The sequence below is a fragment of the Saccopteryx bilineata genome, unplaced genomic scaffold (assembly GCF_036850765.1).
Source record: "Saccopteryx bilineata isolate mSacBil1 unplaced genomic scaffold, mSacBil1_pri_phased_curated manual_scaffold_21, whole genome shotgun sequence".
Classification (NCBI taxonomy): Eukaryota; Metazoa; Chordata; class Mammalia; order Chiroptera; family Emballonuridae; genus Saccopteryx; species Saccopteryx bilineata.
In genome coordinates, this window is record NW_027095447.1 from 370677 (window position 1) to 394280 (window position 23604).

The 23604-nt window shown below is 38.6% G+C and overlaps 1 protein-coding gene across 1 annotated transcript in view; it reads right to left on the reverse strand.

Annotated features, from left to right (window-relative positions):
* Positions 1-13344: 13344 nt before the first annotated feature.
* Positions 13345-23604, reverse strand: part of LOC136318244 (gamma-taxilin-like) — an 84870-nt gene continuing 74610 nt past the window's right edge. Inside the window, 5 exon segments of the mRNA XM_066250629.1 lie at positions 13345-14788; positions 14791-14929; positions 16023-16118; positions 18735-18827; positions 22035-22109. Of these exon segments, the coding sequence (XP_066106726.1) occupies positions 14610-14788; positions 14791-14929; positions 16023-16118; positions 18735-18827; positions 22035-22109 (582 nt within the window). The 3' untranslated portion in view covers positions 13345-14609.

The window sequence follows — 23604 nt, forward strand, 5'->3', positions numbered from 1 at the left end:
GATATGACCTTATACATAAAAAGCCCCAAAGACTCCATAAAAAGACTATTAGAAACAATAAATCAATACACTAAGGTCGCAGGATACAAAATTAAGATACAGAAATTGTTTGCCTTCCTATATACCACAATGAAACATCAGAAAACAAACTCAAAAATATAATCCCCTTTATAGTTGCAACAAATAAAGTAAAATACCTAGAAGTAAACATATACAAAATGTAAAGGACATATATAATAAAAACTACAAAGCATTGTCCAGGGAAATCAAAAAGGTTACAATAATAAAAAATATAACTTCTTTTTGAATAGGAAGAAAAAATTTAATCAAAATGACCATATTACCCAAAGCAATATATAAATTTAATGCAATTCCTGACCAAGCAGTGGCACAGTGGATAGAGCATCGGACTGAGCTACAGAGGACCCAGGTTCGAGATTCCAAGGTTGCCAGTTTGAGTGCAGCCTCATCTGCTTTGAGCAAAGGTCACCAGCTTGGACCCAAGGTTGATGGTTTGAGAAAGGGGTCACTCGGTCTGCTATTGCCTCAAGGTCAAGGCACATATGAGAAAGCAATCAATGAGCAACTAAGGTGTCACAACAAAAAACTAATTATTGATGCTTCTCTTCTCTCTCCGTTCCTGTCTGTCCCTATCCTCTCTCTGATTCTCCCTGTCTGTAAAAAAAAAAAAAAAAATTAATGCAATTCCCATTAAAATTCCAATGTCATTTTTTAAAGAAATGGAACAAAAAATCATTAGATTTATATGGAACTATAAGAAACCTTGAGTAGTCAAAGCAATCCTAAGGTAAAATAACAAAGCTGAGGATATTACAATATCTGACTTTAGATTTTATTATAAAGCCACGATAATCAAAACAACATGGTACTGACAGAAAAAAAGACACTCAGACCAATGTAACAGAATCAAATCCAAAAATAAAACCACATATATATGGTCAAGTAATCTTTGATAAAGGGACAAACAACACACAATAGAGAAAAAAAGCCTGTTCAATAAATGGTGCTGGGAAAAGTGTAAAGCAAAAGAATAAAACTCGACTATAGTTTGTCCCCTTGGGCTAAAATTAATTCAAAATGTATCAAAGAACTAAATATAAAACTCAAACCAATAAATTACAAAGAAAACAGAGGTACTAAACTCATGGACCTTGGTTATAAAGAGCACTTTATGCATTTGACTCCAAAGGCAAGAGATGTGAAGGCAAAGATAAATGAATGGAACTATATCAGACTAAGAAGCTTTGTGCACAGCAAGAAAAACTGACAACAAAACATACAGCCAACTAAATGGGAAATGGTACTGTCAAAATACAGCTCAGATAAGGGCCTAATATCCAAAATATACAAAGAACTCATAAAACTCAACAAAAAACAAGGAAACAATCCAATAAAAAGTGGGAAGAGGACATAAACAGACACTTCTCCCAAGAAGAAATACAAATGGCCAACAGATATATGAAAAGATGTTCATCTTCATTAGCTATTAGAGCATTTGCAAATCAAAACTACAATTAGATACCACTCACACCTGTTAGATCAGCTATTATCAACAAGATAGGTAACAGCAAGTGTTGGAGACGCTATGCAGAAAAAAAAAATCTTCATTCACTGTTGGTGAGAATGTAAAGTAGTACAACCATTATGGAAGAAAGTATGATTCCTCAAAGAATTAAGAACAGAATTATTATAGGATGCAGCAATCCCTCTACTGGGTATATACCCCCAAAACTAAAAAAACAGTGGTATGGAAAGACACATGCAGACCCATGTTCATTGCAGCATTGTTCACAGTGGCCAAACATGGAAACAACCAAAAAAGCCTTCAACAGTGATTGAATAAGGAAGATGTGGTACATATATATTATGGAATACTATTCAGCCATAAATAATGTCATAGGCTCATTTACACAATATGGATGGACTTCGATAACATTATACTGAGTGAAATAAAACAGAAAAAACTAATAACTGTATGATTTCATACATAGGTGGGACATAAAAATGAGTCTCATTAACATGGACAACAGTGTGGTGGTTACCAGGGGAAGGCAAAAGAAGAGGGAGGCTATGTAAGAGGGGGAGGTGCAAAAGAAAACCAAGCAGAGGATGACATGAAACAATCTGACATTGGGTGAGGGTAGAGTAGTTTTCTCTAAATTTATGTACCCTAATTAATCATTATCACCCTGTTAAAATTGTCAAAAAAAAAAAACAAAAAAACTAAGGGCTTTTTTTTATTGCTTTATGTTCACTTTGAAATATCCCCTAATTTTTGTGAGCAGTATTATTTGGTGAAAAATTAGGCCTATTTTTTCTAAAATTAAAAACAAAACAAGGCTGCCCACTTTCACCACTTTTTTTTTTTAAATTAACTGAGCAGCAAGAATGCAGAGACAAACTCTGGCATGCATTTCAACTGGATCCACAAAGTAAGCTCCCTACCAGGCAATGTTCTGTTTGGGCTGCTGCTTTGTCCCTTAGAAACCAAGCTATTTTAGAGCTACACGACCCCCTGTGCTGCTGAGTGCTCACTGGGGGCAGGTGAGCCAGATGCGGCAAGGTATGGCTGCAGAAGCCAGGGTGAGACTGTGGAAGCCAGGGTAATCAGAGTGAGTGTGTGCAAGCTGCCTATGGAGGAGGAAACCGCGGTGGCTGCTGTAGAGGTCCGGGCTCGCACACAGTCCTGCCTACAGCTTGGGCCCACCCTTGGCAACAGCGGAGGTACAAGTGACTGTGGATGAAGTCGGTATGGGCATGCGCAAGCCCACCAGCAAGACCAGAAGCCGCAGCAACTGCTGCGAAGGTCCAGGCTGGTGCACAAACCCGCCCATGGCGTGAGCATGCCCTTAGCAGCAGCAGAAGCCAGGAGACCTCAGGGGTGGTCGGAGCGGGTATGTGCAGGTCCTCCTACAGTGGCTACTGACGAGGTCTGAGCAAACCTGTCCTCAGCAGCAGCATGGGCTGGGGCAGCCCCAGAAGCAGTCTGAATGGGCAGACACAAGTCCACTAGCAAAGGAGGATGCTGCAGACGCTGCAGGGGCCGAAGCCCATGTGCAAACTTGCCCACGGTGCAGGCCCACCCTCAGTGGCAACAGAGGCCATGGTGGCCATGGAGGCAGGCTGGTGGCAGCAGCCAGAGCCCAAATGCCACAGGCAGCAACAGTGACAGCGGGCCATGGACCACACAACAAAGCACAGGGGCCACACCAACTGGTGACTACATCAGTCCTGTGACTACACCGTACTGAGTGCTGAAAAAAAAACCCAAAATAAAAAAATAAAGTCTGGATAAAGTGACACATGAGGCTAAGGAGCAGGCCACATCTAATACCGTAACTAATCACTGAATTATAGTACTGAGCCCAACAACTAGCTAGCAATAAGAGGCAACAGAATGCGATCTCAGGGGAACTTGAACTTTTTTTTTTTTTTTGTACTTTTCTGAAGCTGGAAACGGGGAGAGACAGTCAGACTCCCGCATGCGCCCGATCAGGATCCACCCGGCACGCCCACCAGGGGCGACGCTCTGCCCACCAGGAGGCGATGCTCTGCCCCTCCTGGGTCGCTGTGCTGCGACCAGAGCCACTCTAGCGCCTGGGGCAGAGGCCAAGGAGCCATTCCAGCGCCCAGGCCATCCCCGCTCCAATGGAGCCTTGACTGCAGGAGGGGAAGAGAGAGACAGAGAGGAAGGGGGGGGATTGAGAAGCAAATGGGCGCTTCTCCTATGTGCCCTGGCCGGGAATCGAACCCAGGTCCCCCGTACACCAGGCTGACGCTCTACCGCTGAGCCAAACGGCCAGGGCCGAACTTGAACTTTTAAAGGAACTTCCCCAGGGGCCAAGAGTAGATAAATGCCAATCTAGGAGTGCACCTGACATTTACAATGGCACCTGGGCCCAGCAGAGGCAGTCACAAGATCTGGATTGCCTGTAGCTCTAAATCGGTTTATAAGAGCCAGTCATAGGCAGTAATCCCCACTGATCTGCACCAGGACTCTGACAGGGACGTACAAAAGCAGGCACATTCAGTGGCCAAAAAGTATCAGTTCAGGACCTAACAGCCTTTGTTAGAGTGGAAGTTTAAAGAAGGGCTCCTCACACCAGACCTAGCTAAGACATAAAAAATGCTGACACAAACAGCAAAAGGGACAGTGATAGCAGATAAGTAGCCCACAGCAAATTACAAACAACAGCTGATGCCAACACAAGAAGACCTAGAAAAAACACAACTGAAAATTGGAAGCAGACAATACCAACCCTAGACTTAGCTAGCTTCACAAACAACATACCCAAATGAGGAGGATATACACAGACAAAATGGAGAGACAAAAAAGTGCAATCCAAATAAATGAACAAGAGAAACCTCCAGAAAAAGAAAAGAGATGGAAATAAACTGCCAGATACAGAGTTTAAAATAATTATTATTGTAAAATATTTTTCCCACCGAGAAGGAAGGAGGGGGTTGGAGCCACAAAATGTGGAATAGTAAAAGGCTTTATTCAGTACAGAGCATTTCTCAGATGATATTCACTGGCCTGGAAGATGGAGGTCAGGAAAACCGCACATGGAGAGACCGTGTGGGCAAATTTAAAGGGGTCCTCTAGGGAAGCTGGGCTAATATGACATAGTGAAATCTCACTGGCTGGCAGATGGTCGCTTTTATTTTATTTTATTTTTTTGTATTTTTCTAAAGTTGAAAACAGGGAAGCAGTCAGGCAGACTCCTGCATGCGCCAACCAGGATCCACCCAGCATGCCCACCAGGGGGCGATGCTCTGCCCATCTGGGGCATTGCTCTGTTGTAATCAGAGCCACTCTAGCACCTGGGGCAGAGGCCAAGGAGCCATCCTCAGCACCCAGGCCAACTTTGCTCCAATGGAGCCCTGGCTGCAGGAGGGGAAGAGAGAGACAGAGAGGAAGGAGAGGGGGAGAAGTGGAGAAGCAGATGGGTGCTTCTCCTGTGTGCCCTGGCCAGGAATCAAACCCGAGACTCCTGCACACCAGGCCGACACTCTACCACTGAGCCAACCGGACAGGGCCTAAATGGTCCCTTTATTCCAAAGGGTTCCTGCAAAGCCTTTTTTGGTGTGCTTGGTTGTGGGCAGTCCTAGCCAAAGTTTGCGGGTCTGACCTTTCCCATTATCCACTGACCTTACATTCTGACCTTTTTGTGTTAAATAGAAAAAAGGGCGCCGTTTATTCATCTGGCTACTTCCTGCTGAATAGGGGCATCATGGGAAGGGGGAGATCAAAAGGTGGTGGCTTTGAGGGGTGTCAGGAAGAACATCTGTTTGACCGTGACTTCACGGATGCGGTACTGTAAGGATTTTTAAAAAACAGGAGTAATAGGGGAATTTGTAGAGTCCAGCCTTTTGGTGAGCTGGAGATGGAGTCCAGTGGTTCCGACTGCCAGTGGTCCTGTAAGGAGGCAAGCTTGAGGCAGAACTGCATGTCAGGAGTGGCGTAAGAAGGAGAAAGGAAGGTCCCATCCATTCCCATAACCGAAACCGGTGAGGGAACTAGAGGCCCAGAGTGTGATGGCAAAACAGAGAAGGTAGCCCCTGTGTCCACAAAAAATGAGATGGACTTACCCACTTGTTGCAGCATACCCTGGATTCTCCGAGTCCAGGCCGTGTGCTAGGAGTTTGAGGGATGCACCCACCTGGCTGGATTGGCCTTCCCATTCAGGCGGCTTGTCCTCCACGTAGAGGCACTGAGGAAACACCTGTTGCCCAAAGGGGGCAATCACTCTGCTAGAGACTGGGCTGTTTGCAGTCAGGGCAGGGCTCAGTGGGCAGCCGCTGGCAGGGGCCCTGCCGGGACCAGTGGTCCTGCTTGCCACACTTAAAGCAAGCTGCTGTGGCTTGGATTTAGGTTGGGCACATCCTTTGCCTTGCCTCAGGGTGGCCACAAGAGCCAGGGTTTGGAGCGTTACCTTCTGCTGCATACAGACCTGGCAAACAGCTTTTGGACTGTTTCTACTAGCTGGGACCACTAAAAACTTTAAATGCCATGTTCACAGGTCCCAGATAGAGCTTTGGGGGGGGAGGAGTTGAGAATAAGAGGAGGGCTTGTGTGAATCCTGGCACCCAAATCCAACAGGAAACACTGGAGCCAAATGCAGGAGAGGGCCAGAACTTCCTGCAAGAAAATTGGGGTTGGACGTCCTGAAAACTGGTGTTAAGAGCCAATGCCAGGCTGAGAATGGCTTGAAGGAGGAGGAGTTTAAGAACACAGTGGAGAAGGGAAGGGCCCCTGGCCAGCAGGGGAGCAGAAAAAGAGATAGTAGTGGTGAATAAGAAATAAGTTTCTGCAAAGGGAGGGGAGGGGGCTCTCAGAGGGAAGAGGCCTGAGCACAAAAGAGGTCCACAGAGGGACCAGAGAAAAGTCCCGAGAGAGGGGCGACCCCGGGGCCAGACAGGAGGGAGAGAGGGTTGGGAGTCCCTGGAGAAGGAAAGATCAGGAGTGGAGGTTTTACGTGAGGTTTCTCTGGCCCGAAAAAGGCCTGCGCGGTGGAACAGGCAGCACAGAGATTAAGGACAGGTGCGTGAAAAATTAGAAGCCATGTATGTAAGAGATCTCCAAACAGTACCCAGCTTTTTTGGCAATAAATTGGTGAGGATGTTAAAACCAAAAGTCCCTTCAGGAGGCTAATTCAGTGAGTTCTGTAGCCTGGCCACAGTGGAGAAGAACAGTTTCTTCTTCTTTAGGGAGGGAGATTCCTGTGCCCCCACGGCCACCCTCAGTCCTCGGAGTGGTCAGATTTGAGTATCAGTGTCCTAAAACTCAAGCTCTGGCCATGGAAGGAAAAGGTAAAGTGGATGTGCTCAGGACATCTCCACAAGCATACACACTCGGAACAAAAAGACTTCCCTGACACACTACGGTTTTGGACAGGGATTCTCAGCATAAAGAATGAGGGAAAGGCTGGAGGCAGGGGACTTACTGCACCGTGCGCAGAAGTGGGTGGAAGGTCGGAGATCCTGTTTTTTTCTTTGAAGGGGATGGGAAAAGGAGCAGTCCTTGCAGACTTCAAACTCCTCCCAGGTTTTAAGCACCAAAATGTAAGGTATTTTTCCCCATCGAGAAGAAAGGAAGGGGCTGGAGCCATGAAGTGTGGAATAGTAAAGGCTTTATTTAGTACAGCGCACATCCTGCCCGGCGAGGTTCCCTGGCCCTGAGGAAAGACGGAGGCCAGGGTAGTCACAAGTGGTGACACTCATGGGAAATATTTAAAGGGTCCCTAGGGTAGTCGAGCTAATATGACATGGTGAAATCTCACTGGCTGGCAAATGGTCGCTGTTTTTCAAAGGGCTCCTGGGAAGGTTTTTTTGGCCTGTTTGGTTGTGGGTGGTCCTAGCCAAAGTTCCTGGGCCTGACCTTTCCCCATTATCCACCGACCTTACAAATATAATGCTCAAAAATCTTAAAGCAACAATGGATGGGTCATATAAATAAAGAGATAACAAGCATCAAAAAGGACATTGAAATAATAAGGAACAATCAATCAGAAATGACAAGTACAATATCAGAAATGAAAACTATATAAGAAGGAATCAAAAGCAGGCTGGATGAAGCAGATGATTGAATCAGTGATTGAGAAGACAAGATAAAAAAAACACAAAAGCGGAGCAGCAAAAAACAAAAAAGGCTCAAAAAGTCTGAAGAAACTCTAAGAGAGCTCTGTGACAACATAAAGAGAAACAACATCCTCATCATAGGGGTTCCTGAAGGAGAAGAGAACAATCAAGGAAGCCTGTTTGAAGAAATCATACCTGAAGTCATTGTAAATTGATGAAGAAAAGAATTTACACATGTTCAAGCAGCACAGAGAATTCCATTAAAAAAAACAATGAAAGACACCTACAACAAGACACATCATAATTAAAATATCAAAGCTAAGAGACAAAGAAAAAATACTAAATACTGCAGAGAAATAGTGTCAATCACTTACAAAAAAGTTCCCATAAGGATGACATCTGACTTTTCAACAGAAACACTTGAGGCCAGAAGGGAATGGCAAGCAATATTCAAAGTAATGTATAATAATAGAAGCCTTACAATCAAGACTACTTTATCCAGAAAGGCTATTGTTTAAAATTGGAGAAATAAAAAGCTGTCCAGACAAAAAAATAAAAATCTTAAGAAATTTATTACAATCAAACCAATGCTACAAGAAATGTTGACACCTTTTGTAAACAGAACAAAGGGGATAAATCTAGTAAAAAGGAAATGTAGAGTTAAAGAATAAAATGTTAATAAAAAACTACATATCAATAATAAACTTAAACATATATAGATTAAATGATCCAATCAAAAAACATAGGATAGCTGCATGGATAAGAAAACAAGACCCATACATATGCTGTCTACAAGAAACACACATCAAAACAAAAAATTCACATAGAACAAAAGTAAAAGGTTGGAAAAAAATATTTCATGCAAAAGGAAATAAAAAAAACCAGGGGTAGCAATACTTATATCTGACAAAATAAACATTCAAACAAAGGCTATATTCAAACATTCAAACAAAGTAAGAGATAAAGAAGGTCACTACATAATGATAAAGGGAGCAATCCAACAGGAAGATATAACTATTATAAATATCTATACACGTACAAAAGGAGCACCTAAATATATAAGTGAGACTTTAATGGCATAAAGGGTAAGATCAATGACAATACTATAATACTAGAAGATTTCAATACCACACTAACATCAATGGGTAGATTCTCAGAAAAGAAACAGCAGACGTAAAGGACACACTAGATAAACTAAATTTAATATTTATCTTCAGAACCTTTCAACCTAAAGCAGCAGAATATACATTTTTTTCAAGTGCTCATGGTACATTCTCTAAAATAGATCACATGTTAGGGCACAAAAGTGGTCTCAACAAATTCAATAACACTAAAATAATATGAAGCATCTTCTCTGGTCACAATGGCATGAATTTAGAAATCAACTACAACAGAAAATTGAAAAATACTCAAACACTTAAAAACTAAATAGCATGTTATTAAATAACAAATGGGTTAACAATGTGATCAAAGAAGAAATCAAAAACTTCCTAGAAAAGAATAAAAATAAGCATACAAAACTGAAAATTTATAGAACCCAGCAAAAGCAGTCTTGAGAGGTTCATAGCATTAGAGGCATTCTTCAAGAAGCTAGAAAAGCAAAAATTAACAACTCAACCCTGCATCTAAAAGAACTAGAAAAGGAACAGCAAGTAAAACCCATTGGTATTAGAAGGAAGAAAATAATAAAAATCAGAGTAGAAATAAAAAACATAAAGACTAAAAAAACAATAGAGAGTATCAATGAAAGAAGAGCTGGTTTTTGAAAAGATAACCAAAACTCATTAATCTTTAATCAGACTTACCAAGAAAGAGTATTCAAAAAAATAAAATTAAAAATGAAAGTGGAGAAATAACAACTGACACAACAGAAATACAAAGGATTGTAAGAAAATACAATGAAATGTATGCCAAAAATTAGACAACTTCGGTGAAATGGACAAAATCCTTGAAATATATAATCTTTCAAAAATCAATCTGGAAGAATCAGAAAAACTAAACAGACTGATTACAACAAATGAGATAGAAACACTTATCAAAAGTCTCCCAAGAAAAAAAATGGCCAATAGATATATGAAAACGTGTTTTTTACTAGATATTAGAGAAATGCAAATCTACAATGAGACGATACCACCTCACACCTGTTAAATGAGCTATTATCAACAAGACAGGTAATAACAAGTGTTGGAGAGGCTGTGGAGAAAAAGGAACTCTCATTCACTGTTGTTGGGAATGTAAATTAGTGTACTGTTATGGAATATGGTGGTTCCTCGAAAAATTAAGAATAGAACTACCATATGACCCAACAATCTCTCTACTGGTTATATACCCCCAAACTTGAAAATCTTGGTAAAGACACATGCACCCCTATTTTCATCGCAGCATTATTCTCAGTGGCCAACACATGGAAACAGCCTAAATGCTAGATAAATTAGTGCTACATATATACTGTGGGACACTACTCAGCCTTAAGAAATGATGACATCGGATCATTTATGACAACACAGATGGACCCTGATAACATGATACTGAGTGAAATAAGTAAACTGATAAAAGCCAAGAACTGTATGATTTCACACATAGGTGTGACACAAAATTGAGACTCATGGATATAGATAAAAGTGCAGTAGTTTCTGGGGGAGGGGAAAGATGGAGAAAGAAATGGTGGGGGGTGGAGGAGGGACATAAACAGAAACATATACAAGGTGATGGAGGATGATTTGACTTTGGATGATGGGTATACAAAATAATCGACTGTCCAAATGATGTCGAGATATTTTCTCTAAATCTATGTACTCTGGTTGACCCATGTCACCCTGTTAAATTTGTCTAAATAAATAAAATAAAGAAAAAAGAGGAAAAGAGGTGAGGAGAGGTAGAAGAGGTCTAGAGTGGATCAATGGTGAAAAAATGAAAGCTGGTTTTGGGTAGGGAACAGACAATACAGTATGTATATGATGTATTATAAAACTGTACACTTGCAACCTATATAATGCCACCCCAATAAATTCAATAAAAATGTATTTTAAAATTTTACATAATAGTACATATATTAACATTTCTATTTGAAAATGTTTTTACCACACTTTCTAATATTTTTAAATAACTTACTTCAAATACTAATAAAAAGTTATAACTATAATTCTTAAAAATTGATAAAAATTAATTCCTGCTTGCTTGCTTACATAAGATAAGGTGGACTTAGTTTTTGCTTATGAAAAATTCAATAAAAATGACTTAACTTCTATGTATAAGTATCCTCACTAAGGTCAGCAAGGACTACAGAAATTCAATCCATGAAGTTTTTTAATCCATTGAATAGTATGAATGTTTAGGTATGTCCTCGTGCCTCCTGATCATCCAGAGTACGAAAGTACATGTATAAGGCAACATTAAAAAAAGGCAAATAGGCCCTGGCCGGTTGGCTCAGCGGTAGAGTGTCAGCCTAGCGTGCGGAGGACCCGGGTTCGATTCCCGGCCAGGGCACATAGGAGAAGCGCCCATTTGCTTTTCCACCCCTCCGCCACGCCTTCCTCTCTGTCTCTCTCTTCCCCTCCCACAGCCAAGGCTCCATTGGAGCAAAGATGGCCCGGGCGCTGGGGATGGCTCTGTGGCCTCTGCCCCAGGCGCTAGAGTAGCTCTGGTCGCAATATGGCAATGCCCAGGAGGGTCGCAACATGGTGACACCCAGGATGGGCAGAGCATCGCCCCCTGGTGGGCAGAGCATCGCCCCATGGTGGCCGTGCCGGGTGGATCCCAGTCGGGCGCATGCGGGAGTCTGTCTGACTGTCTCTCCCTGTTTCCAGCTTCAGAAAAGAAAATGCAAAAAAAAAAAAAAAAAAGGCAAATATATGTTCTTCTTGTTTCCATAAATTGGTTATCAAACTAACATTTTTTTTCTGTATTTTTCTTAAGTTGGAAACGGGGAGGCAGTCAAGACAGACTCCTGCATGTGCCCGACCAGGATCCACCAGGCAAGCCAACCAGGGGGCGATGCTCTGCCCATCTGGGGCATCGCTCTGTTGCAACCAGAGCCATTCTAGCACCTGAGGCAGAGGCCACAGAGCCATCCTCAGTGCCCGGGCCAACTTTGCTCCAATGGAGCCTTGGCTGCAGGAGGGAGAAAGAGACAGAGAGGAAGGAGAGGGGGAGGGGTGGAGAAGCAGATGGGTGCTTCTCCTGTGTGCCCTGGCCAGGAATCGAACCTGGGACTCCTGCATGCCAGGCCGACGCTCTACTACTGAGCCACCCAGCCAGGGAAACAAACATAATTTTAAGTTAATAAAACTAGCTGTAACTAATTTCATTTTTTGGAAAAAAAAAAACAAAACAACTCATTCCAAGGGGTCAGCAAGCATGAAAAAAATTCACTACTCAAAGTGTTAAAGCCTGGACAAATTTACATTAGTGGAATCTTCTAAAATTATCTAGTATAAAGGGGGGAAAATGCTAACAGTGCTCTGGATGAATACAAGCTACTTTTGCCAACGAATCTCTTCTATCCACTCATTTAACTGTGCAATAACAACCATGTTTCAAGACCTGAGAAATTAGCTATTTTTTTAAAAAGATAAAATGTGAAGAATATGGCCCTGGCTGGTTGACTCAGTGGTAGAGCATCGGCCTGGCGTGCAGGAGTTCTGGGTTTGATTCCCAGACAGGGCACACAGGAGAGGTGCCCATCTGCTTCTCCACCCCTCCCATTCTCCTTCCTCTCTGTCTCTCTCTTCCTCTCCCGCAGCCAAGGCTCCATTAAAGCAAAGTTGGCCCAGGCACTGGGGATGGCTCTATGGCTGCTGCCTCAGGAACTAGAATGGCTCTGGTTGCAACAGAGCAATGCACCGGATGGGCAGAGCATCGCCCTCTGGTGGGCGTGCTGGTGGATCCCGGTCATGTGCATGTTGGAGTCTGTCTGACTGCCTCCCCGTTTCCAACTTCAGAAAAATACAAAAAAAGAAAAAAATGTAAAGAATACACAGAGACTATTATATCAATCATCACACATTTACTAAACCTTAACAGAATAGGTAAAATAAGATTCTCATATTAGTAAAAAAAAAATCTCTACAAAATGTCTTTGAGACATGAAGACTGCTTCATCAATTTTTTATCTCCATGAAAGATGTTAGCTATAAAAATTAAGCAGTATATTTAGTACTGCATCCTTTTTATTGTTATTTTTATTTACTGTTTGAAAGAGATAGATATTTCTGTATACCTGAGAAATGTGCTGTGATAACAGGTGTAATAGATGATCATACATAACTTAAAAAGTCTCATAACTACAAAATGTATTTATGTACATCTGAAGATAAAATGGTTCTATTCTGCACTCATTTTTGGCACTTTGGGGTCCACTATTACTAAATATTTTAGAACTCTAGAAGTTTCCACAAAATGGTACAACAAACAATTTAACTGATCTCAACATTTAAGCTTTTCCTGGGTAAACTATAGGGGTTTCAAATACAGGTTGATGAACAAAGAATCAGATAGCAAATATAAGAACTGAAATATAAAAGCAACCCTAGGCAGTCAGACATGGTTCACCAACTCCAGTTCTAGAACATAGTAAATACTGAGCATGCTACAGAGTCATGTAGAAAGAAACCCTTCATTTTAGAAACCTCTCCTCTCCATTTTTCCCCGACTTGATAATGAGGAAACACTCTGAAACCAAAAGTGTCCCAAACAATTCAGATTCTTTTAATATATTTATTTTACACAATATTATCTAATATACCTAGTACACCCAAAAGAGTAGACCAACTGCTGTCAAATACATAGCTCTCAGCCCAAGATTAACTATCCACACAAATTTAAGTGTCATAAAAAAGTGTAATAGGGTACACCACTATCTTAATCAAATGTTAAAAGCTTACAGGCAGAAAGTTCCTCCTGAAATATCACTTTTAGGTTAAATTACCAGTTTTAATTTAAATTGTATTTCTGACAGTGTGTCTTCATTTCCCCTCAAAGGACTGGATTCAATACTTCATTTAGTTGAAGGAGATACTCATAAAATGCTGTTGAGGGACATTTTATTATTCTATTAATTTTGGCATGGTATTAGTTGAATTTCAGGTATATTTCTTTTCCTTAACTATCTGATCAGTTGATTATCACAGACAGTGCTGGAAGTTGAAAAGTATCTCTGGGCTCCTATTCCTCTCATGGTAAATAATTCTGCATTTTTAACCCTTTTTAGATGATTTAATGTGACAGAACAAAAAAAAATAGGTATTAGGTATTGAAATAAAAGAAATAAGGAACAAAATTACAACATCCAGAAATTTCCCCATTCTAAACACAAAGACCCAATACTGATATTTTCAGACATCTGTTCTAACCTGAAACTAAAGCAGTATAACATTTTGTCACATATACATTTCTCCTATGTGTCCAATGACTTGGCTGCATATACTACTTTGTTTACAAATGGCATCTTCATTTAAATAACCTGCCACAACTTTGAGGGAGTTAAGACATACAGTCATCTCAATTTTTCAAGTGATAAAAATATTTTCAAAAAGCTGATATAAAGCAAATACGCTATGCTTAATATCCCCTACTTATGTTTTATTTTTACTTGGCATTTAAATGAGCTACTAAACAAAACTATTTTTGTATTTTATATTTTTATGTTAGTGGACCAGAGAATTTAAATTCATTTTAGTTTTTACATAAAAAGCCACTATCATAAGAAGCCTTAATTCAATTATAATTATATGCAGGGGGCATATAGGAGGTAAGGCATTGAACACATTTATTCCAGTAAAGGGAAAAATAAGGCAGATATGCAATACAGATGTGGAAATATATTCATCAGAATAATGCAAAACTACGAAGCAGCCTTCTATATCATGTAGTTTAACAGGTCTTAGAAAATATAAAAGTGGTAGAAAAAGTAAAATTTTCACCAGAAAATCAATACTAACTGCATCAGAAAAGTTATATACAAAATATATTTCTCAATACAGTAATCACTTTTCATCTCATCAACTGAATTAATGATCAGAATAGATCATGTGGAAAGGGTCTTTTGAACTGCACTGTGTTTCATTTGCTCCCTTGGTCTCATCCTGCAAGTTGATTCCTGGAGCTCTTTTAGAGGAAGTGTTCAAGTCTTTCTGAGAATCAACAGCAGTAGTGGGCTCTAGCACAGTTGTTGCTAAATCTTTATCTGTGCTTTTATAGAGACCTGCTCTTTCAGAACTTCAACCTTCTCATTGAGCTCATTTCTTTCCATTTGGAGAGCTCTAAACAGCTTCTCTAATAATTCCAGTTTCATTTGAAGGGACTTGTACTCTTTATCACGAATAGTTTTCTGAAAGAAAGACAGAACTTATGTACCTACTGTATATATAAATACAAATTATATTATTGTAGACAAAATTAAGCTACACTGGATACTAACTTTTATCATCTCTTGGACCTCACTGTGCATTGATATTTAAAATATTATGATTCTGGAACAATAAAAATTAGTCATATTTCTTTAAAGTAACAAAATCTACTTCATGAAGTTAAATATTACATATTAAGAAAATGTGACTTAATTTAAAATAAGTTTTTATTCCTACCATCAATTTTTTTCTTCTCTTCCATCATTTTTAAAAAGTGTTTTAATTATTGACTGATTGAAGGATGAAAAAGAGAAATAATTTCTTGTTCCATTTGTTTATGCATTTGTTGGTTTACTCCTATATGTGCCCTGACCAAGAACTGAACTCGCAGACTTGGCATATCGGGATATTGCTCTAAAGCACTGAGCTAGCTAGCCAAGGTTTCTTGTCCTTCACTTTAGAGCCCTATTTTCTCTTGTGAAATGTTAAAAATTAGTCCTATCAAGTTTATGAAAGTGAAAAATTTAGTAATTGTACAGTGAATACATTTCAACTTTACTTACAAGTTTGATAAAGTCATTTGTTGCCTACAAGTGGGCAGAAAACCACTTGAGATACAAGTCTGAGCTTTCTCCATAGGAAACCTGAATCAAGTTGTCTTTACAGAATAACATCAATGCTCAAGTTGTGACCTTTGAACATGCAACATTAGCATTATCTAGACATTGTGAGAAATGCAAATTCTTGAGCCACACACAAGATTTAATAAATCAAAAACTAAGAGGGAAGCTACATATATACCAAACTTAATAAACCTTAGTCTGCATAAGCTCAATTATTATTGGAAAAGAAGTAAAATGTAGATATTTTAGAGTTATCTACAATACAAATCTGAGCTAATTAGTTGTGAGAAAAAGTTTACATACCTCACACAAGACAACCCAACTTACCTCAGGAAACAAATCAAAATTTAGTAATCAAATCTGAAATTACTTTAAAAAATATCAGCAGGACCACCCTGCCTTAATACTGATAAAGAAGTATTCTGTGTTCAATCATGTGAAACATTCTCACCTCTTCAGCCATTTGCAGAAGTACTTTGTTATTACTTTCCCATTTTGTACGCCATATTATAATTTCTTTTTCCAGTTTTTTAATTTTCTTTGTCATCTGTGAATCAACACAATGCAAATTTAAATTCTAAGTTGTATTTTCCCTTGCTCTCCTCCCTCATCACTGTACTTGCCTCAAACAGCTAATAGAATGTGTCTTTATAAAATGCAAATTTTATCTTCTCAATTTTAGAGAAAGCCGCACAAGCTAACTTCAGATGCCACTCAGTTAAGGCTGAAATGCAATTCATTCCAACTGAAGGGTATACAAGACCTCCAGGTCCTTGAGTTGTATAATGAAAAAAGGTCCATGTTTCTGAGTTCCTTTGATAATACATTAAAGCAATTAATGAGATTCCTGGTGAGAAAGATTTTCCCAATTCAAAGACATTAAGAATTTAAAACCGTATCAGTATCAGAACTAGAGGCAGGAGAATTTAGGTGACCAGGAAAATATTAAAATTAATATTAAAATGATTAAATCTTTATTTTTTGTCATCCTCACAACTTGCAAAACTACTTTATTTAAGATCATGTCAAACAAAAAATGGGTCAATAAATAAGAGAAGTGTTCTCAAATCAATGCTATGATACCCCAATTTTTAGAAACTCAGGATAGGATTCAACTATGCCTATTAAACACCCATTTTTCAAATATTCCTTTATGGTTAGTATTCACATCAGCTCTGTAACAAGTAGAGAGTCAGGCAGCATTTAAAAAAACAATGATAAGACAGAGCTCATGCCCTATGTGATGATTACCTACAGAACTGTATCAGAGACAGTCTGGGATAAAGACCATGGAAAAAATACATAGATGATCTGGGTTGAAGTGGTGACCAACAGGGATTGCTTAGCTACTAGCAAAGAGGAATGTGTTACCATTCAGAGGAATTCTCAAAGATACGAAATTGGGGAACACTTTCTTAAAATGTTCCATGTTGGCCCTGGCCTTTTGGCTTAATGGTAGGGTGTCAGCTCAGGGTGTGTATGTTCTGGGTTTGATTCTGGACAGGACATCAAACCCTCTCTTGCGCTATCTCCTCTCCTCCCTTCCCACAGCCATAGTTTGAATGGCCCCTGGCACTGAGGATGGCTCCATGGCCTTGACTCAGATGCTGAAAGAGCTCGGCTGCTGAATAACAAAGCAGCAGCCTCAGATGGGCAGAGCATCGCCCTCTAGGGAGCTTCCCACGTGAATCATGGACAGGGCGCAAGCGAGTCTGTCTCTGCCTCCCTGCCCCACCGCCTCTCAATTAAAAAAAATTTGCTCGAGTCCACCTTACATCTTCACTGTACATAACAGTTCCCTCTTCACTGAAGCCTCAACTGAAAAAACTGGCAGGCACACTAATCTACTCAGGTTCACTAAACTCTCCACATTATTGGTCTAAAAATACCTGAAGACAGTAATTGCAGTAACACTTAACATTGACAAGTTCTGTTTAAAATAATGCAGACATTTTTGTTTTCTTCATTTTTAGCAATGAAGGAAAAGATAGTCTGAACAACTTGTCAATGGTCTACAGTAATGCAAGAATAGTTGTTACTATAGGAAACCTGATTACTGAACATGCTTTCAACTGCAATGTAAGATCTGATTATAATGATGGCAGACCCTGTTGTTTCTATCTCCCAATGACCACCATTTCTTAAAATTTCAATTTTAAAATGGAAATGTAAAAAAAAAAACACTGGACTGACCAAGCAGTGGCAAGTGGATAGAGCACAGAACTGGGACGCAGAGGACTCAGGTTCAAGACCCTGAGGTTGCCAGCTTGAGCCCAAGGTCGCTGGCTTGAGCAAGGGGTCACTCACTCTGCTGTAGCACCAGATCAGGGCACATATGAGAAAGCAATCAATGAACAACTAGAGTGCTATAACAAAAAAACTGATGCTTCTCATCTCTCTCCCTTACATTTGTCCCTGTCTGTCCCACTCTCTGACTCTCTGTCTCTGTCAAAAAAGAAAAAGGAGAAAAGAAAACACTTTGCCCCAAAAAAGAACAGATCACAGTTCCAGAGTCCACCTTCTAAACTGAGATGCTCCCTGTTTATTTAAGGACATAGGCTCTTTAGAACTGTCCTTTACAACACATCTCTGTGTAATTATGTTAAATAGTGTCACCTTAATAAATACAATTAAAAAGAATTGCCTTTTAGCCCATATGCTGAAGTAGAATTACACAAAATTGTTTTCATTGCCAAATTTTAAAACTAGTTTATAATTTTATAAGGGTGTCCGTCCATCCCTGTGTACTATATATATTAAGATCAAATTTAAGAGTAAAAATACTTCAGGTGTTAGCTAAATCTTCTGAAATAATCTATTTAAACCAAAATATATTACTTCCCTTGACATGGATCTTTAATAAAAAATAATTTATACAACACTTTGAGGAGAGATCATCTGAAATAACTTTAACAAATCTATTCTGACAACAAATTTTTCTTATTAGGATAATTTCCTTTAATAGCAACAGAATTTTAGAAGTGCCAAAACTTTTAATAACATGAGGTAATTCTGGAAACAATGCCTAAATATGCCAGTGAAGGATCAGAAATGATAAGGTTAAAACTGTTTCAGATCATATCAACTAATCCAGATGGCAGTTCTGCTTAAAATAATTACATATAAATTTATTAGTAATATTCTACTACAAATATGTAAATACCTTTTCCATTTCCAGTCTGAAAGTTGTAAACAGTTCATTGCTTTTTGCCATAGTAATCTGGAATTCTTCAAATTTATCCATATAAAGAGAGAGCTAGAGAGAAAAGCATCAAATATTCTGAGTTCAGGTAAGCAATTTAAAATCCCAAAGACTTTCTTTCAAAAGAGCATAGTTTGTCTAAACATCAGTGATTTGTTAAATGTTATAAAAAAAGAATGAACACATATCAAATCTAGAAACAACCACAGATGACTGAAATTTTTACAGATTTCTTATAAATGCAACAAAATTTATAAAATGTTGCTTTAGTCTGTTTACATGCTTAAAATGTACAAATATTTACTAGTACATATTTGTCAATTATAAAAAACTATCATACAATGATATAACAATATAATTCATGTGACTATGTTTTTTATTCACTACCCCTTCTTACATTTGAAAAATAATTCTTTAAAAAAATAAAGGTCATTCTTTTAAGCGTACTACCTACATACTTCTCAGCTTAATATCGAAACTATCTCTTTCCTGAACAGAGAAGGGAAATAAGACAGAGGCCAAAGAATGATTTGGTTGGAAAAGACTTTAGTGGGAGTGCAGCTGAGAAAAAAAAAATCACAAAAAGGTAGAAATGCCTATTTTTCTTTTAGTCCCTCCAACAATTTTTATTCTAAAAAATAGAATAATACTATTATTCTTTTGAAAAAAATAATACTAACTGAATTTAGAATACAGTCACCTTTTAGGAGGGAAGGTCCCATAAGAGGACCCAGAAAAGAAAATTATGTAGATTAAGCCCTGAATTATGCCTTGCGGTGGCCTAATTATTTAGGCCAGAACAGAATGTTTTAGAGGTGATCTAATTTAATTACATTATTTTGAGGATAAGAAAACACAGGCCCAGAGAACATGAGACATGTTCCAGAATCTCAAGTAGATGCTTAAAATTACAGTACCAAATTCTATATACACATGGGGCAAAAGTCAGTTTACAGTTGTGAGTACACAAGAGTTTATTATATTATTTATTAATTATATATTTTTTTCATACATACTGTAAACTTACCTTTGTCTCACCCTGTATATTGTTTTCTCCTATACATACATCCCTACAATAAAGTTTAGCTTATCAATTAGGCACAGTAGAGATTAACAATAGCTAATAGCAAAATAGAACACATAATAATATAATAAAAGTTATGTCAATGTAGTATTTCTCGCTCTTTTTATCAGATAAATGGGTACCAATCAGATAAATTGGTGGAATATTACAGCATGGAGATACTGAACAAAAGCTAAGTTCATCCAAATTAAAATTTATAAATTATTTCTGAAATTTTTCACTTAATATGTTTGAACTGCAGTAACCATAACTTTAGAAAGTGAATCCATGGCTAAGGGTGACTGCTGTAAAGTGTTTTTGCCCAAGAAAAGTGGAAAAGAATAAAAGATAATCAAAGGTCAAGAAATAGCCTTTCTACTCTCCCCTATAGTGCTGCTGTATTAGGAATATTAAACAGCTCCACATGAAAAGGATGAAGAGGCAGGATGTGAAATGACAGACTCAGCTCTCTCCCACAGTTATCATGTGGGATGGCCCATACAAAAAGCACTTAGAAACAAGTTCTGCTATATGGGGAAGGGAGAAGCAAACAAAGAAATATTACCAGTGACAAGCTAGACGAGGTAACTATCAGCCTGCAGAGAGTGAGGGCTAGGGCAAAGATGAATAGAACTTTAGGGCAAAATAAGAGTGCAGAGGATTTGTGAGTAGTCTGTAGAGGGGTACACATTGACAGTGCTTTTGAGGCTGTAGGTCTGAAGGTGGGAACAATGGTGGTGTGCAAGCAAAATGAGGGAATTCTGGTACTTGGGGGAGGTTAGAAGTTACAGCAGTTTTAGCACAGTCTATTTTTATTAAACATGACACATCCAGATAGACTTTCCCATGGAAGATGTCCATGCTGGCCCACACTGCTCAGTTTGTGGGAACTACCATGATACCTGGATTTATGAGGCTGGATTAAAAATAGTGGGTTAAGACACACCAAGACTATGAGATTCAACAAATGCTGGAAACTGACATGGTAAGAACATAAAATAGGACCCACTCATGGAAGGACAGCCATTTTAAACAGCAAGAAAAGAGAACAAGGGAAACAAACTAATGACTAGATAAGAAACCTTGAAGTATCAGGTCACAAAAACTGATAACAAAAGTACAACAGAATCAGAGCTGGCCTGGTGAACTTGGGCGAAAAGCCTTTCTGGTGATCGCTATCTATGAATGACTCCCTCCAAGCACTAAACAGTATCTAACAAATCCATACATACGGTATACTTTTCATAATTTTCTCACACTATTGTCTCCATTTCTGTGAACTACTGAATGTATATAACACTAATAAGGGCTTTAAATTTTTTAGAAGTCTGCTAACAGGATCATAATTTCTGACATAAAAATGTCAGAAAACTTGTGTACTTATTTGATTCTTCTTCAATATTCATGGTAAGATTAGCTTTGCAGAATACAAAAGTAAGGTTAGCTTTGCAGAATATGACTACATCATAAAATGTTCCCAAAAGTAGTCAGCATTCAAAAGGGTTGTTTATGAAGATGCATGCCAGTCTTAATGTATTCATATACTTTAGAAGTAATTTACAGAGTTCTTACATAAACATTATAGTCTTGTTAACTAGATTATACTATACATATAAATACCTAATTGATTCTACCTGTAGAAACTAGGTAGAATATATTGGTAATGTTTCAAACATAGAAACACAATCTTTTCTCTATTTTGCCCTTGAGTTCCCAGCATCTGCCTCTTTTACTCCAAAATTAAGAGACTACAATAGGACAACAGAAAAGGACTTAACTAACCAACAGGGAAAACTCCAATTCTTCTCAAAAGTACTCATTCACACAACCTTCCTTACCTGAAAGTGAACCTGTGTGAGCATATGCAGTTTTTTTAAATTACATACATAACAAAATATGTACTTTCTGCCTGTTTTTATTTCCCTGAAGAACAAAATTAAAAACATACTAGAAAAAAATCTAGGATAGCAGAAAGAGCACAATGAAAATAGGCTGACCAGTCATCCTAATTTCCCTTGAATTGAGGGGTTTCTTGAGACATGGGACTTACAGTGCTAAAATCAAGAAAATCATGTCAGTAAGTCAGTCATGCTGAATAAACAGAAAAGTTCCAAATGGACAAAAGATCTATTGTGTTGCTCATGCTGGCTTTGACTGGGAGCAAGACCCACAAATTCTATCCTCTGTTGTCAAGTTACCTGCTGTTTTAATTGTACTTCTTGATGTTTCATTTCTTCATATTTGTACCTCGATTCTGTTGCTTCTTTTAATAACTAGAAAATAGAAACATTCTGGCAAAATACTAATAGTAATTACATATATTGCTAAAATATCAAATGGCCACATAGTTAGCTGTAACATTTACTCTCATTATTTAGAAAGAATTACAGGTAAACTGGTGAAATATCCTTTTAAATCAATTGTCAATTATCTCTCTTTTTGATCTGTAACCACTTTTAACAGTTATGAATGTAGGACTAACCTTTTACTAAAAAGTATCCTAGATGCCTAATTAAGGTTTATGAAACTCAGAATTAAATTGTGTTGTTTTAGGTGGAAATAATTAGATCAAATGCAAGCATAAAACATACTAGAAATATTGACATTATCTGGGTAGCTCAGAGGTCTTTATACCCTCCATCAAAGGCAAGATGAGGTTGAAAATGTATAGAATAAAAAATGAAAACAGATCAGATTTCTGACTACTTTTCAAAAGTAGGGAAAAGAAGGGCCTAGTCAATACAGGGTGGAACTAAAGCAGATTTACAGGTAGTCTCATGCAAAAGTAATACAATAATAATAGTACAGGAATATACTCTATGTTTCACATACTCACAATTGTAAACCTACACTTGTCCAACCTGTATACACAAATTTTAAAGAAAATTAAATAGTGAAGTCGCATGGTACATAGTTATGAATTTCAGTCTTCACATTTCTAAAGCAAAACGTTACATACCTAATCCAATTGAGCCTTAAAAAGTCCTTAATACAACCAGAAAGTATAAAGATATAGTACATGTATTTACCTGTATGTACACACACAAACACATACATGCAATTTATATCCCACCTTGGAAATGGCAACTGTATCTTCCGTTGTGCACTGAATAAATACCATTGCTGGCTTGCACTAAAGATTGATGTATTGGCCCTGGCCAGCTGGCTCAGTGGTAGAGCTTTGGCCTAGCATGTGGATGTCCTGGGTTTGATTCTTGATCAGGGCACATAGAAAAAGTGCCCATCTGGCTTCTCTACCCCTGCTCCTTCTCTATTACCCTCCTGCAGCCATGGCTGAATTGAAGCAAGTTGGTCCCTGAAGCTAGTTGGTTCCTACCTCCATTTCAGGAACCAAGAGCTTGGTTGCTGAGCCACAAAGCAATGCCCCAGATGGACAGAGCATCGCTTCCTAGGGGACTTGCCAGGTGGATACCCATTGGGGTGAAGGCGAAGTCTGTTTCTCTGCCTCCCCTACTCTCATTGAATCATAATTAAAAAAAAAAAAAGGTTCACTTTTGAAAATACATCTCAGTAAACCTTAGACCTGTAGTTAGTATGAGTTCTTTACATCCAAAGGAATACTCAGGAAAAAAAAATTCCACATTATCCTTACCTTAGGGCCTAGGCTACTTGAATGATATGCTAGATAGGATAGTCCATATTATTACAACCATTTTCCACATCATTTAAATAAAGCACATACATAATTTAATTTGCATATGTTAAATATGAAAGCTTACTATGTTCACAATTGATAAACATGGTATG